The sequence below is a fragment of the Lissotriton vulgaris genome, chromosome 5 (assembly GCF_964263255.1).
Source record: "Lissotriton vulgaris chromosome 5, aLisVul1.2, whole genome shotgun sequence".
Taxonomy (NCBI): domain Eukaryota; kingdom Metazoa; phylum Chordata; class Amphibia; order Caudata; family Salamandridae; genus Lissotriton; species Lissotriton vulgaris.
Window position 1 is genome coordinate 1,248,397,043 of NC_141693.1, and position 17,407 is coordinate 1,248,414,449.

General features: G+C 40.5%; 1 protein-coding gene across 2 annotated transcripts in view; it reads right to left on the reverse strand.

The window, feature by feature from the left end:
• CEPT1 (choline/ethanolamine phosphotransferase 1) overlaps positions 1–17,407 on the reverse strand; it is a 365,449-nt gene that overhangs the window by 164,352 nt on the left and 183,690 nt on the right. The window contains exon 5 of one of the 2 annotated variants that reach the window (XM_086923091.1): positions 9,755–9,839. In XM_086923091.1, coding sequence (XP_086779217.1) covers positions 9,755–9,839 — 85 coding nt within the window. Of the gene's footprint in view, positions 1–9,754; positions 9,840–16,158; positions 16,244–17,407 lie in introns of both variants that reach the window. The other variant, XM_086923089.1, reaches the window with a different exon arrangement.

Consider the following 17,407-nt stretch of genomic DNA (forward strand, 5'->3'; position numbering starts at 1 on the left):
GGCGCTGCGCCGGCGCTGCCTCAACAACGACAGGCTCAGACTCCGGAGAAAGAAGCAGAGGCGGAGCCGAAAAGGCTCTTAACAGGCGGCCGCCAGCCCGGAAGACCAGGGTGTGCTCAAGGCAGGGCTATGAGCACCGGCAACCTCCTGCAACGCCACCGGGAGCCCAGCGGGGCTTTGCGGCAGAGGCGCCGTGGGTCGTAGAGGGGGACCCAGCTGGGCCACGCCCGGACGACTCCATGTGGTCCGTAGAGGGGGACCAAACCGGGCCGCGCCCTGACACCACATCTCCGACGTTCCTGGGGGGCAAAGGCTCAATTGGTGCCAGGGCCGAACCCTCCAGCAGATCCGTCGGCATTCCCACAAGAAGAGGAGGCCCCAGGATGTCCCAGGAGTGGGAGAGGACCCAACGGATGCCTGCAATGCTGCAGCATATGCCTCAGTTTGGGCCTGAGTCGCCCCCACACCCAAAAAGAGCAGATAGGGGGGGGGGGGGGGGTCGACTGTCCGGAGCACACGTCCGGAATGTTCCGGAAACCAGTGCCCCTGAAAACAGAAAGGGGAGGTCGAAGACCTCTGCGACATGCGCCTCCACTTACCAAATGGCGAATGACTGCTCCAGAGGGCGATTGACGGTGGGACCGGACAGTAGAGGGACCTGCCAGCGATGACTACTCCGACCGGGAGAACCACGACGAGAGAAGCTTCATACGGTGCTCCCGCCGAGACTTTGGCTTCAGGCATTGGCAGACGTCGCAGTCCGTGGAGTCATGGTGCTCGCCCAGACACCACATACAAATAATGCGGGTCCATCGCAGACATCTGAACAGGGATTACAAGTTTTAAAGCCCGAAGGCATCGCACACTGTTCCTGACGCGAAGCGTCAAAAAGGAGGCCTGAAAACAGAGGAACCGCTCAATCCGGAACAGCGTTGCACGCGGAAAAGAAGGAAACGGACGTCAGCGCACCAGGAGGGACTTATATGACTTCGCTGACTTCACGTACGTGGACGACGTCAGAGGTGCTGCTGCAAAAAAATTCCTGATCCAGTCTGACGTGCCTGGGGATATTCTAAGTTAAGGAATCGGCGGCTAGATGTCTCCATCAGAAAGGGAAGCTTACTGGGGCATTAGATCATGTAAATAACCCCTCAATATTTTAGTATTCATGCCTTCCAGGTTCCCATACATAAGATTACTTGGGCTGTATGCGTTGCAAATGGGAAAAAAAGCAGCAATTGGCGCAAGGAAGAGGGCCAACCATTGGTGGCAGCTACCACAACAACGCTGTTTTTTTCATTCTAATCTTACTTGGTTTTGTATGTACCAGTTTATCTTTAAGGTTCTGGTTTCTATTGAATGCAAAAAGGGGTTTCTATTTTATATTAACTGCTATAGTTGGAGACATATCCTTAATGTCACCCATCCTGCTACTTTCCCAACCAACAAGATATAGGTCACCTTATTAATTTTAGAATCATTTCCACACAGAGAATACAGACTTTTGAGTTTGTCCATTAGTGGGGATCTGGGCTATTTTGGGAAATAGGTGTGATAAGTTAGCCCAATACTGGCATTTTTTTATTGCACATAAGATTGATTCAATGTAGCACATTGTGTCTGAAGAATATACCAGTGTAAACTAACAACATTTTCTTTCAAGTTCTAATGACCATGTACCTCATCTCCAATACAAGCTATACTGGATAATAGTAGATTAGCTCCATTATCATTGCACAGAGATTCTGATTCAGTATGAATAATTGTTTTTTTGCTTTTGCACACACATCTCGCTAACATACCCTGGTCGTTGAGATACTGGCAAGACAAGGGTAACTGTATTTGGCAGTGCATTTTGGAAACCCAGTCCAGAAGAAAGGCCCACACTTCATATTAGCTGAAACATGTCGACCACAAAGGCGAATTAAAATACTTGCCTCTTGGTATTTTAGTCTTGCAGACTGGCAACCAGAATACAACTATTAGGTCAGTCAGAATGTACTTTTTTTTGTGGTCCCCCACTTTTGCTGTGGTCCCTTCCCCCTAGCATCCACCAGAATGAAGGGAAACTTAGAGAAGATGCTTTCATCCAACAGACCCGAGGCACAGTCTACAAGAGCTCCACTAATTGTCATTCTGGATTTGTGTCTCTACTCTATGATAAGAGTAAGCAGAGGGCTCTGCGATTAAGCACGCCACAATCAGGTGGCAGAGGATTCAAAGTCCTTTTAGTAAGTAGCCCAAGCCTAATGCTTTCTGTCACTTAATGAATTTGGTACCTTGCTCTTGGATTCCAAGCGATCAATCACACATGAATAGGTTAGGGTTCTTTCAACCACAACCAATACCTGTTTTGATAATACAGGAAAATTGGTGGCTGCGTAAGGAAAGTCCTCCAGGTTAATACACCCTCACAGGTTAATGTACGGGGTTGTGCAACAAGGCCATTTCTGCTTGTCATAATGAATAAGTTAAATTGAAAGAGGACTCCCAATGCTTCTCAAAATATATGGGGTTAGTGTATAATTTTAAGACATGACTGATCGAAGATATTCGTTTGTCATACTCACCTGAAAGACTTGTGATTTTTAAAATTGCTAGTAGGAACAGCCATGAGGAAGTAGACTGGAAAGCTGACCAGCGACAAAACAAGTGTTGAATGGAGTCATGATGAATTAGTGTACCAGGGACAAGACCTTTTTGTTAATAACTGGGAATCATACCTGTGACCTATAATTTCCACAAATATTTCTACAGCAGCTGCAAAAATTGTCTCCCTTGGAGCAAAAATTGTGAAGTTGAGATATCGATGCATTTTTCCCCCAATCTAAAGAGAAAAGTAATTTTAGTTTCTAATATGTGGCAAGTCTAATTTTGCCCTTCTTTCTCACATAGAATGAATATACAGGATGATGCCTATACGATAACCTGCAGGCTCAAAGTGTCATAGCAGGATGTATTCAAAAACACTTCCTAACTAGCACTAAATGTGCATGGCAGTAACTCAGACCAATGTGAAATTTCCACAAACGTTATATTCAGATTTTACTGTGTGCATGTGATGCCACAAAAAAAGATGGAATACTTCATTTTTTTTATCTAAGTGCACAGGTTACATGGCAGTTTCCATGAGAAAATTAGCACAATTAGTAACAGACCTTGGATGTTTGTGATCCGGAATCCTGCAGTGTGCACACAAACTGTTCGTTGTCTAAATGGTTAATATATTAAATACGAATAGCCTACACAAGCCTTCACTTTTGAGAAGTAAAATGCTAGGCTTTGCCCAGTCGTTCTGTGAACAAGAAGCCTACCACTTGCAAACTTCCTTATTTGAGGGCACACGACGTCTTTCTAGTTCAGTGGGTGATCATTAACTAAAACATTATCTTCCATCACAGTTTGATAGATTTGTTTTTTTAAGTGATACAAAGTAAGTTTTTCAACCCTTTCTATGTATGTTTGTTCCCGTGGTAATAACGTGTAACTACCAGTCTAACAAAGAAAAGTGGAATGTTGATTAAAGGTCACATATCAACGAATAATAATTTAAAAAAGAAATGCATGCGTTACCTGACATTAACTGAACTGTAGAATTGCATGTCAAGTAATTACAATCACTTTTATTGTTAAGGAAACACATTTTATGGATTATAAACATCACAAAAAAAAAAGACAGTCAAGCATTATGAATCAAGGCAAAGCATAAATCATTGTGCGGATGCTGGTGTGGAAGAAAAAATGCAAATAGTTAATGACAAAGTCGAAGGCACAGGTCTTTCCAATACAATAAATTGTTTGTGAAAAACGACACTACCTGGGACTAAGAATTAAAAAACGTTACTTCGTTAAGTAACATCTGTACACCAGATTCTTAAGCCCATTTCTTTTACACAGCTCGAAGACTTAAGGGAAGGGACCAGTGCACCTGCCACAGCAGCAACAGAAATGCCCAAGCACATACTTGGCCTGCCCTGTTCCCAGATTCTACCCCGCATCCCATGTGTTTTAGATGTACACTGATGCTGCCAGAGTATTTATAAACAAAACAGGTTATGGGTGGAATTCTTGACTTGAACTTAGCTACTCATATTGGATCACTCAGGCCGCATTCCAGTCTAGGTTAATTATGCCTCCTCTGCCATTCCAAATAAGGACTAGCCAAATCAAATCAGACTTGGACCTACTCCAACAGGAACAGTCCATGTTAAATGCAAGTTTGAGTCCCCTCCAGTAGGTCTCACAGGCAATCCCAAACCTGGTTTAGGCCTGGTTGGGTTTTTAAGGTGAGGAGCAGCTTCTGTCCAAGGAAGCAGTGAGCTGGGAGTCCACAACTGGGCACGCTTCTCTTACTTGCGGTGTATCTAAGAAGAAAAAATAGAAGTGATGGGCGAAATGCTTAACTGAATCTCAGCTACTGTTGACTACAGCTGGCCCCTTTCTAGCGTGACAGTGGCCAAAAAATAATGACTGCAGACCCAAGTAGTCCACCCATCACATATTTGTTTTTCTAATGAAGACTCCACAAACTTGGAGGAACTCCAAAAGTCTAAGGGGTAAGCTAACTGTGTCAGAAGACTCAAACTTTACCTCACTTAGAAGGCCCAATAAGGCGGCAACTGGTCTGGGATTACCTTTTTAGAGCTGGCCTGGCAATTTAGAATGGACTGCTCCTACTAAAGCAGGGCCAAGACTGAATTTTCATAGGTCCGATTTCTACCTGAAATGCCTTAGTGGTCAATAAATATATTAAAATGTAATATGGATTGAGTATTTATCAACAGTTTAGATTAAACTGCTCCATATATTACTCTTTATTTTTCCAAGTGAGATAAATTGGCACTGAAAGCATCAGAATGCACAGCTTCCAGAGGGAAAAGCAGAGTGCACAATTCACAAATAGACATTTTCTCTTATTTTGGACCACTAATTGAAATTTGCATACTAACTCAGCAAGGCTAATTTGAGCCGAAGGCTGCAGGTGGAGTCCACCGCCACTTATATTTTGGGGACTGGCGTTTTTCATCAGACTGACCCAGAGCAAGATAGAAAAGAAACGCCAAAGGAGGAAGACAGGAGGAAGAGAAAGACTGAAAAATAAAGACAAAGAGAAAGTAGGGACGAACAAAAACCTGAAAGAGTAAGAAAGTTGCAGTGAGTGCCTGGTGGTAGGCCAAAGAGGCATGAGATGCAATCAAGACTACAATCCTTGGCATTTGGCACACACAACACTCTTCAGCAATGGACCTGCAAAACTTGGGCCAGACACTAATTGTTTTTACAAGCTTCAAGGAACAACAAGTATAAAAAGTTGGAAGAAAACTGTCCCAAAAAGTATCCAAACTGAATATGGCTTCAAAAGGCGAGACAAGGGGTTCTTTGACCTCATGAATATGTACACAAATCTTATTTTCATCAACTTTATCTTTGAGTTCAATGCAAACAAAAATGCAGTACTCCACTTCACCAATTCAATTTCACTAGCTGCCAAGAACATAAATATCTTCTAAACTAGAACAAAATCTAAATCTGGAAGGGGTTGCTCAACTGTGGGAAACTCGCAGAAATGCTTATCGAACAAGTTACTTACCTTCTGTAACGCCTAACCTGATAGGCACTACCTAGCCACAATTTATTTTACCTTCGAAAATTCTTCAGGGGTCAAACTAGACCTGAATATTTTCAAGCAGTACCCATGTGCGCCACTTAGTGGAGTTCTTCAGCTCCATGACGTCCGCACCAGATGTGACATGTGCTGGGCTTAAGTGGGCACCACGCCAGCCTGATGACGTCACTTTCTTTTCACGACTTTCCGTGCCAGGAGCACAAAGCCATGAGCAACTCTAACAACTGGTGTTAATATTAAGGCCCTTAGAAGGGTGACCCTCACACCGTGGGACCCTCACACTGTAATCAGTTCGCAGAGACGATGGGAAGGTCTGTAAGGATTCTTTGGCTAGACAGAGCCTCTACCAGATAAGACATTACTGAAGGTAAGTAACTTTATCTGAACCAGACTTCTAGCTGCAAATTCCTTACTTTAGAAAAGATACCCAAGCAATACCTTCCCGGAGGTGGGCCTGCAAAATCTAAGACGACTTAAAATTGTGTTAGGACCGAGCGGGCAAAGTGCCCATCATGACAGACCTGACGGTCCAGGCAGATGTGTTTGATAAATGTGTGCAAAGATGGTCATGTAGCTGCCTGATGGATGTAAAGTGCTACAGCAACAAATGATGGACGGAATGCTTAGTAAATCAAACCTTCAACGCCAGCCAAGACATCTGGGTTAAATCCATTGCTTTCTTGCTCACTATGCCACCCCAGTTTGGAAGCAACTATATGCAAATCAGTCTTGACCCTGCTCCTCATGGGAACAATCCAACCCGAACTGCCAAGCCGGATCCTCACTGGACCAAATGAGCATTCTGGGATCGGTTTGGGGTTACCCAGTTGGGACCCGAATGATGAAGCATGCCACCAACTAGGTTGGTGGGTGAGAGGTCTTTTAACAAACCTAATTGGTTTCTGGCACTCAAAAAAGTACCAGTGAGTCGTATTTGTTAGTAGGTCCGTCCACTGTGTTTTTTGTACATTATTCTGGGGATAGGGACGTACCCCATAATAATCCTCGCTGTCCCCATTTGTTTACACATAAGGAGGGTGCACACACAGCGCCTGCAGTTCACAGATTTCATTTAGCTGGATTTGGGGCAAGAGGCATGGAATGTGGAGTATTTAGCCACTGTTAGCCTGGCGGAGCTCCCAAGACCATGCAGCCGCATACAAACCCGATTAGAAAGCATGGGGGGGGTTATTGAAATGCTCTTACATTTCTGGACCAAAAGATGAAGAAAATGAAATAGAGACTGAAAATCTAAAATCAAATGATGACCCAGTGGCTCAGCCAAAACAACCTGATGGGTTTTTATGTTCTTCGGATCTCAAGAAATGAGTCTGAGGTCCCATGACACGAATCAAAGAAAGTCAAAAGGGTGCCTGAACCTACAGATGGCTAAATAATGTAGGGGTATTCTACTGTGGGGACTTTTGGAAAGTTGAAATGTGCTCCTCTATTCAAATGTGGGTCCTCATTGAAATCTTTGTGAAACAGTTTGTTAAACAAAGGGAAGTTCAGAGTCAGTTGGTTTTGAAGGTTTAACTATCTAGTCTACGACTGTGGGCTTCTGTGTTCATGATATATTTCTATTAATATTTTTACCTGTGCCTCCAACCTTTTCTCCTTACAGGAAATGTCTTCAACTAAGCCTGTGGTTTGGAGGCCAACTTTCCACAATCAAGATGTTGAACTCAAAGGTAGGGCAAAATGATCTATATTTGGGCAACAGAGTCAGAACCCATTTGCCCTGCTCAGCCAGAGTACTAGCAGTGCTCCTTGAAGTGAGCCGTTCAATTACTTGCCCAATGCACTTCTGGCAATGGTTGGTAGCATTGACACCACAGCACTGCCCCTTTGGTTACAGGCCGAGGGGTCCATGCTACACCAACCGATCCGAAAGGGATCATAACTTTTTTTAAAACCTTCCCACATCATGTATGGGATATCCAGTGATATCTGTAATAGTGAATGACTTTGTAGCAGTGCATATGTCATAGCCACTGTCCCTTAGAGCACCTCAGTGATGCAAAGGATACAGGCTGTGATCATGTGAGACCCAACAATGGATATAATACAATAGTACTAGATTCTTCCATCAGTTGGACTCAAGAGTGTCTACAAATTATTCCAGCTTCTTGTGTTTCACTAGTTGGTGTCTCGGATGTCAGACTTTGGCACAACAGATTCATTTAAATCATCCTGTACCTCATGGTCAAAGCTGGTGAAGCAGTCAAAGAAAGGTTCGCTCATCAACAGGGAGTCTTTTTGCTAATGCTAACGTGGCTTATCTTGGAAGGGAAAAAAGACCTGGAGTGAGCAGCATGTCAAAATAAATATATATACTTACCTTTTTTTTACTGCATTAAAATCTTTGGATTCCCTGGTACCGGGAAATAGCACATTCAAATAGTTCTAAAGCGTCCTTTCCCAAAAAGAATGAGACCTTAAAAGTATTAGTGGAGAATCATACCCCAGACATCAAAAACAGTACCTGAAAATGCTAATTACTGGAACTTGAGACATGTAGCATCTGCACTCCTTAAAGGCAGCCCTATGAATAACACCGGAAAGGACACCTATAATTGGGCTCAAGTCTCTGTAAAAGTGAAAGAACAAGGACACCAGGGTGAAGAAAAGGGACAGCAAAAAGGAAGGCTTCTTGCTTTTGGCAGTTTGCATTCAGGCTTTCCTACTGATACTATGGCAGATGCTTCAGTTTCGTTTAGAAAAAGGCTGTCACTGGGTTCTGAAAGAATGGAGCTGAGGAAGTTCAAGTCTTCAAACCAAACCCAAGTGAGCAAATGCTACAATACATACATTTGCATTGGGTGCACTTTCATTTATGGCCATTTACCATTTTAACACTTTGTTTTTTTAAAGTATGTAAATTAAACTCAACATTTGCCGCACTTTATGCTACCCAATCAAGGGTGTACCATTATAAACTTAAATGAATCCATCCACACTGACCATGCAAACTAGGTTTCAGTTACTGAATACTTCAGAGGTGCTTTGGAATAAAGTCTATACAAACAGTATTAGCAACACATTCTAACAACAAGACGACAAGTCTTCAAAACACTCTACCCTTTTCTTGGCCTTTCCTTGTTCCACAAAAGCCATTGTTTAAAGACCAATCTGGGCTAAAAGACAACTGGGAGTACTGCTGGATTTGCACTTCCCAAAGGAAAGATGAATGTATACTGAAAACGTCCTATCGGACATTTTGGTTAAGGTTTATACCACTTGGAAAGGAAAAAAATAACGTTAGCAGTTGGTAACATACAGATTACATTGGAGCACACGTAGGTTAAAAAGCATTGCAGCATTTAACTAAAATGTTGTCCCTGTCATTTTAATGTCCAATTACTCTGCAACCAATAACGTCTGATTCAGCTTTAAAGCCAGCATGCGGTTAATTCATGCATTATGTTCAGCGGATGTGGTGCCTCCAGCTCAGAAACCAGTCTTTGACAACCTGCATTATTTGATAAGACTGCTGGGTCTCCTGATGTCGAGGACACTAGTACAAAAAAAGTTGTTTTGGAATTTTAAAAAAATCCTACAATAACATGAAATCTATCAGGAGAACAGGTTACATTTTCATTGCCATTATGTAGTTTATTGATTTTAACAAGGCAGTGACAGAGTCCGATTCTGAAGATGTGATGGATTTTGAAAATTAATTAGCAATTAGATTACTTTTATTAAAAGATAAATAAGTAGATGTTCTCCTTCGACATGGTCTGACATATACCACTAATACAAGGATAAAAAAGATACAGTACATGCTTTAAAGGCCCATGTAGTGAAGAGCTATAGAACGTTTGCCTGGGGAAGTTATATAGAATCATAATTAAACACAAAAAAGTTTCCAAATTTCCCTGTGGTATAAACATAATTTATTAAATACTTGGCACTTTAATTTTTTTTATACATATTGTGATTTATGCATGTGCCAATGTTTTCTTCTGAAAACCTTTCAACTAATCAAAAAACAGGCCACAGTGGTCTCAAAAATAAAATCTAAAAATGTACCTCCAAAAAAATGGCAAAGTTTAATGAAGACAAGTAATGCAATGTTGTATTTCTATCATCAATCTCATTGAAATTGTGTAAAATTAATGAAATTACCATGGAATGCCAAAAAGCTGGTCCTCCGATCGCTGACAGCAAGTACATGATTATTATGAGGATTTGTACTTCAGTCACATCAATTCTGATTAGGTACAAAAAGCCAAAAAAGCATGATTACATCAAGCAGTGTCATGTCAAGAATCTGCTAGCCAAGCAAGAGCTAACCTCTATCATGCACACGGTACCTGTTATAAAGTGGAGAAAAACATTTTTCGAATTTCAACACCGTGCAAGGCAATAAAAATCCACACATGAGACCTTTAAAAACGCTATACCTAAAAACATTACTGTTGTTTTATCGTCATCTTTCAGAAGTTTCAGACATGGAAAATAGTGTTTCAATTCAGTCACGTTAAACGCATCGTAGATTTCAGATCAATGTCAACCTGACTGATCCCACACTCACCCAACATAACATACACACCCACAATTTAGCTCTGTAAACAAAATGCTTTTCCGACCCAAACTTCAACACGGTGGAATCCCAAACGGCACACAAATCTCAGGAAGGTTTATACTGCAAACAAGCACTTAATCAAGTTCCAGACTCTTCTTATTCTTGTGGAACAGAGAAGATGACAGTAGAGTGTTCAAACTAAAGTGTGCATCAATATCAGTAGCTCTGTCTGCACTTTAATTCACATGTGTATACTGACAGAACTATTACAACTGAAACAAAAATATTATGATGTCTTTAAGTGTGTTTTCCTGGCTCAGGATAACTAAGCCTAAGTTAAGTCTCAACACATCTTGTTCAAAATGGATGCCATATCATGATGTTCATTCTGTGTTTATATTTCTTGCCTGGAAACTACCTGCAGCAAGAAGTAGATTGTTTATCTCTGTAAGACACCGTTCTCAAAGAGTTTGAGAGAAAAAAGCCTTTTCCTAAAATCTCCAAGGTTCTTCCTGCCAGCACATTGTTGTATTACATTTATTCACAAGGGTTCTCTGTTGTTTATGTAACTAGTTTGCACCTTAGAAAGACATTAGGTCAGAAACGACATATCAATATTCATGTAGTGGGTTAATGCTAGGAGGTTTGGGTTGTGTGACGTTTTACAATATGAAAATGTGATTTGTTGGAGCACTGATCAAACCATGCCGGCTTTAAGTTACTGTGATTTCCATCCAAGAAATCTGAATATAAACCCTTGGAACTGGTAAAGAACAAAATTGCTTTGGATCCTTCTAGGGATGCTGTTCGATTTGCTACTGATTTTGCTGCTCATTTGAGACTTGTACTATTTTGTGATTTTGCATTTATCCCTGTATTAAAAGCTTTCATGAAAAATTACATTCACGCATTTCAATGAGATTACTTCTGCGTCACACTTTATTTTTGTATTGTACTTTGTAATTTTGTTATAATCATTCATGGGTTTTCTAATCTCAAACTCCCTTTATCGGTCTGTCTTTTCCTTTTGATAGTATTTTGAAATGCTGTTTTGAATCTGGTCTCTAGAGAAACATTTCAAAGACTTTGAGGTGAATACAGTCCAAACAACCCAATGTTTGGGCGCACCACTGTCATACAGATATCCAAGAGCCCTGTGCACCCACAAATATGTCTATTTTCATGAGGGAAGATGAACAAACTAATATGTAAGGCAACTTATATAAACCTCTAGCCAGTTTGTCTCGTGACAGGTCAGTAGATCATGATCCTTTGAAAATCACCTAATTATCTATAAACCAACCTTGCCTTCTTCAGGCATCTCAGTTACAGGGACAAAATACAGTGGAAGCACAACAAAGATATTTTGAAGCTGAATCTTTCCAGCCATGACCGCATTCGCTCAGTCAACATAGTCAGACTTGCATTACAATTATGCTGTCGACCGGATATTTAGCAGAGAGATTTTGGCAGTCAGCATGATACAAAATGAGCAAAAAAGGAGTCTCCTTTCCACATTAACAGTATGATGGAACTCTTAACTACCTAACTGCCCAAAATGTTCACTTTATTAAAAAGAATGCCAATATTCCAATGTGACAATGCACTCTCAAGACAATCAGTAAGGTTTAATGCAACAAATGCAAAAAGACTGACAACATCATTCAGAACCAGAGCTGCACCAACAGATTTAACACCTTGGCTGCTAGGTGTTTTCCCCTTCCTGTGCTGGAAATTGTTATTCTCTTGCTTTTATGACGAGCTCAGCTCGTCATCAGCACAGCTCAACTGTGCATCATGACGAGCTGAGCTCGTCATGAGCATCGAAAGGGTTAAAGAGTAAAGCAGCTTCATCTGAAGAGATGGTGGATCTAGTAATGCCATTTATCCTTGAAGGAACAAAGTAAGTGGTAACTTTTCGTAATGAGGACCCCCCACCAGGCTCGCCAGTGCAACGTGAGGAATGTAAGACATCACCATGGCCTGGAAAATGTTTGAAAACGAACAAAATGCTCGGTGATAACTACTAAGGAAACCCATTTCTGGTGCAGTACATCCTAAATGACAGTATAAAATGCCAAAAACTTCAAAACGTATTTACCGACTGTGATTGCTAAACTAGGGACACATGAGATACTACCGGCCTGAAAACGTTTTCGGAACTACAGAAGTAATTTGATTAGCTGTATCAGAATTACTTGACTGCTCACACGTAAAATATTCACCACAAGATGAGGGGACTGTCTGAGGAAAATACCCAGACCATCCCCCACCCAAATGAAAATAGACTACTTTCAGAAAGTGGCAGTTTCGGAGGCATATAGAGCCATCGTTCTTAATTTGCCAGACATCTAGAGGACTGAGACACAGGTGTGCAACTGATCTGGGGTACTTTGATGGCAAGGACTGGGATGAGGCTAAGCGATATCCCTACCAAGTATCAATTGATTCTAACTTGAGCTGCTTCAGACAAAGCACCAACATGTCCTAATACAACAGAATGCAGCTACATTAAATGTGCCAAGTGACATAAGAGTCAAAAGGAACAGCCACCCTATTTAACTGCAGAAATTGTTCAGAATAAATTACTTTAAAGAAATCATACACCTAAATAAGGATTGTGGTCACTGAATTTCTTTCAGGGACATTGCCAGGGACTGGGCTAGTGATGCTAGTCCTGACACCACGTAAGTGGATAAAGAGAGAGGTAAAATACACATCTATGATGTGTTAAGTTTCCCAAAAAAAATGGGAAAGATCTAGATAGAGTGGAAAGAAAGCTTTAAAAAAGAGAGCGTTAGGAGAAGACTACTGCGCTATCCTAAACACAGAAAAAGTGATATTCAGGTGAACACACTGAATCTAACATTTATGAAGCATAATATTCAGTGTACTTTGTGAACCTGCGTATTTAAAGTCTCATTTCTAGTGAAATAACAATATTCACTGAATCTCATATGATTTGGCTATGCAAAATTAATTTATGTATTTTGTACAATAAATTAAGGATAAAAAATAACAAGTCTCCCAAAAGGTAAAAAGGCAAAAGATAAGAGAGTAACAGAAAAAAGTAGAAAATGTGAAAAACTCTAAAAGGCAATTAAAAAAATTAATTACAAAGGAGTTTTGCAAGTTGGCTGGCCTAGACAGTTCTGATCATTTCTGACCAGTGCGGGCGAATTTCTTCTTTTAATCCTCTACAAACAGACAGTTGAGCAAGACGTCTTAGAAGATTTGAAGAATTTTGCTCACAGATAACCTTACAACTGTATGAGTGTCAACAACTTTGAGTCTAAAACCTAGCAGATCTTTACTCCAATTGCCACCTAGCAGATCTTTACCCTAATTACCATAAACAATTATTCTCATTTTTAGCACAACTGGGTCCTCCTACTATATACACAGGTCTTGCAGCTGGTATTGGCTGAATCCGAGATTCCGCTTATCTTTGAAGTAGTGAGCTTGCCTCTGCAGCTTTCTGCTCATCAAGACAGAAGCATCCCTACAAAATACAGGTGCACCTGGAGGCGTGAAGTATTACATCAGCATCTTTGATGCCTGTTCCATAATAATTCGGTGTGCAGAGGAAATGATAGCACCACAATATCAGGGCAATATGTAATCCTGGAGGTCTAGCAGAACAGGCTGAATGGTATAATAGAGTAGAAGGTCCTGAAAGACCAAGTCTACATAGTCCTGTCAGTACAAATATTGCAGATACTCACAGGAGACTTCAGGCAAGGCGGTGCATTTTCCTCAGTCTTCAACATCATCTAGCACAGACTTCGAAAAGTTTGCGGCAGCAACTGAAATCAGCTAGGCTGCTTCCGAACTCCACCGCTACACATTTTGGAATCTGCGCTACCAGTGACTTAAATAAGTCTGTCTTATCCAGGTTCCTCAGACAACTAGGACCATGCTGCTACATTGCAAGCACTGAAGGCAAAATGTTTATTACTGCCCAGCTATGCCAACTCGATCTGAATAGCTTTAGCGTTGTCCTACACGGCAGCCAAACATCTCCAAGAACAACATACATTGAAGGACAGATTTCTTCTGTCACACCTCGAGTTTTCAGGGCATATGTACGAAATGTGCGATTCCATGGAGCCACTTCATTTAGCGCCCATGTATTTTACTAGCTTCCCATCCATCAGTACAACGTTTCATCAGTAAAAAAATGAAAATATGGTCTCTGCATTTGCTACTAGTCACCCTATAGATCGTAAGTACCTGCATTTGAGACAGCATCTGTTCTTACACTGCTCACTACATGCAATTTTTATGTGCAGTGCCATTAGGCAAACTCTGCTTTCACCACTTTATTTCAAATCCACGCACATCACCCACACGGCCCAAACTACAAACACTCTTTCAATCATGCACATTGAAGGGGTGCCCAGAAACAAGTTTCAAGTTGGAGCACTTCACAATCTTTCCATTTATGCAGCGCTAGCCATATAATGGCATCAGACCACCAGTTAAGTGTTAATGAAAACCACTACATAAATGCCTATATATTACCTGTTACATCTTCTCTGCAGGGAAAATTCACTCATTTTAACGGAGGACTTAGTAATGATTAAGGCGTCTTCAGATGGATCCCATATTGGCACCGCAACAATCAAGCAGGCCTCATTAATAACTCACTGAAATAAAATCTATCCTTCATCCAAACGCTTTGTTTAAACAAAGAAATCAGGTTGCATTTCTTTAATCATCATGGACCATGGCTGGCTTCCCAGAGAGTACTATGTTCAGAACTGCACTAAAATAAGCACTTCAGGCTTTACAGCAAACTCATTCTTATCAGTGAGTCTCACTTATCAAGAAATACATTCAAGCTAGATCTGGAGAATCCATTGGTATGAAGAAATAAAATACACACGAATTAACAATTTTCAGCTTTGTTCATGAACTGTAGAAAAGCCTTAGAGACACAGGCTTTTTGTAATGCCATGAAAAAAATCTTCAAGTCTTTCTTTGAGTGCTAACCTTTCTCTGTGCTCTTAATTTTACTTCTTGTAATGTACTTTATCGTACCTTTTGTATAGCTCTTATTACCCCTATGTACAAATGATACGTTTGGAATAACTGGTTCTTTAACCGACAAGTGGATTTGTTGTGCTTTGTATCATATATAGCCTATCCTTCAGGCAGTGCTATATGAAAATAATATAGCTCTCAAAATGTAAGCTTAAATCTTATGATAACTTTAAAGCAAAATCGAATGATAGTCATTTTTGTAAAGGACATAGTTACTTTACACAGCGTTATCCACGTTGAATCTTTCCAGTCAGTCGAAGTACATCACAACTTAAAGGTATATAGACCACAAATTAGATCTATGGTCTTGAATGAGTAACTCATTAATAAACATATAAGAAACAACTTTCAAAAACGAATTTCTAAATACAAATTCAGGAAGCTCATAAGACCTCTCTTTAGGTATGCATTCTCCACACAGGATTCTTCAAGCTTTTGCGTTTTCACATTCACATTATATCCCCACAGGTGATGTTAGATGTTTTCATGAGCCATAATCTTCCGGAGTGCCATGTGCTATTCTACAATAATCTTCATCCAACCCAATCACAGGAAGGCCCTCCATGTATCAAACAGATCACACCTCCATGCCTTGTAAAAATTAACTACATAAATCATGAAATGAAAATTGAATATAGACCTAGCATCACTACAAAGACTGAAGAAAGGATCACCAAGAACAAACATGAACTGCTAAAGATGCATACATTCTCACCAGAATACAAAACAGAAACGTATAAAATGAAGTGTGGATTTTTATTGCCGTTTCGGAGTATGGACGTATTCATTACCAAGAACAAGTTACAAACCAGGGTAGACAGTAATTTTTTGCATTGGTCAGTATTTGCCATATCGCCCAATGATGGCTCTTTTACAGGACAGAATGTGCATGACAAGGCTGCTGTCGTTCTACAGAATGCATGCCACTGTTCATTGGCTAGCTTAGCTCCAGAGTTACCGTGTAGTTCCAGAACTCGGGACCCACAGTTCCTGTGAGGAGATGGAACACTATAACACAGAGTTCAGTCTCTGTTACATCGAATCTACGTGTGAAGGAGAGAGAATTTGGACAAGATAAACTTTGAATATTAAAACTGCGACTGGCAGAAATTATGGTTTGAAAAATCTAACTTACCTGAACATGCAGCCAAATATTCAGTTTAAGCTGTAGATGCTTTAACAAGCGGTTTTTAAAAACACCCAACAATTAAAACTGAATTTTGCGTATGATGCACTAATGAATACCAACAATGAACGCACATCTGAATACCAAGATTAACACATTGTAAATTAGTCAAGCACCATATACTCTTCCACCTTCCTCAATCATCGTCTACATAAAAGATTGAGCACCAATGTAGGAACAAAGAAGGAAATCCAAAAAAACAGTGAGGATGATAACTATTGGGGTACATAAACTGTGCATGCACACACACACATCTCCATAAACGTAAACCCCTTCATGCAATATTTTCCAAGTGATACGGGAAAGAATTTTATTTTTCAAATAAAGAATGCGATTTTTTGTGTTTGCTTTTTTAGTAAAAATGATCAACACCACAGAGGTTACTCTGAAAGACTCATTACTTTTCAGCATGTTTGATGTATTTATTTGTTACATGCCTACAAATAAAATCATGTTTTTTTTTATTCTGTGCATTGAAGTTCCTCTGCAGTGTATGTGCTTTGACCCCAAAAAACGTAGTAAAATTAGCAAATTCACAATGTGCATATTTAACTTTCCAATAAGGACATAGTATATGGTGCAGGAAAATACACAAATAGCATAGAAAGTTAAATGTCACCTGGGGACAGCTGCACTAATTGCCATTAAGAAGACTTAAAGCCTACCAGTGTAGGCTGACTTGCTGCAGCTTTTAAACCTGCATGCACAACTGTCAAATAATCCTTTTTGACTGGAATAAACTCTATTTTTAAATACTAAAGGAGTCATCTCTATGTAGGTCTTGCAACCCACAAGGTAGGGAGCCTAGTATTTAAACATAGATCACAAGACTTTCATGTTGGCATGTCCTTGCAGTGACGAGCCTCTAATGTACATGGCTGTAAATGTTTGCATGAGAAACATTACTGTGCAATTAAAATACTGTTTCTTAACTTGGGTTTGGGATAAACTAGTGCAATGATTCAGCCATTGTATTAAATAATTCTAAAAATCCATTTCAATGGTGAAGTTGGATTGGGAC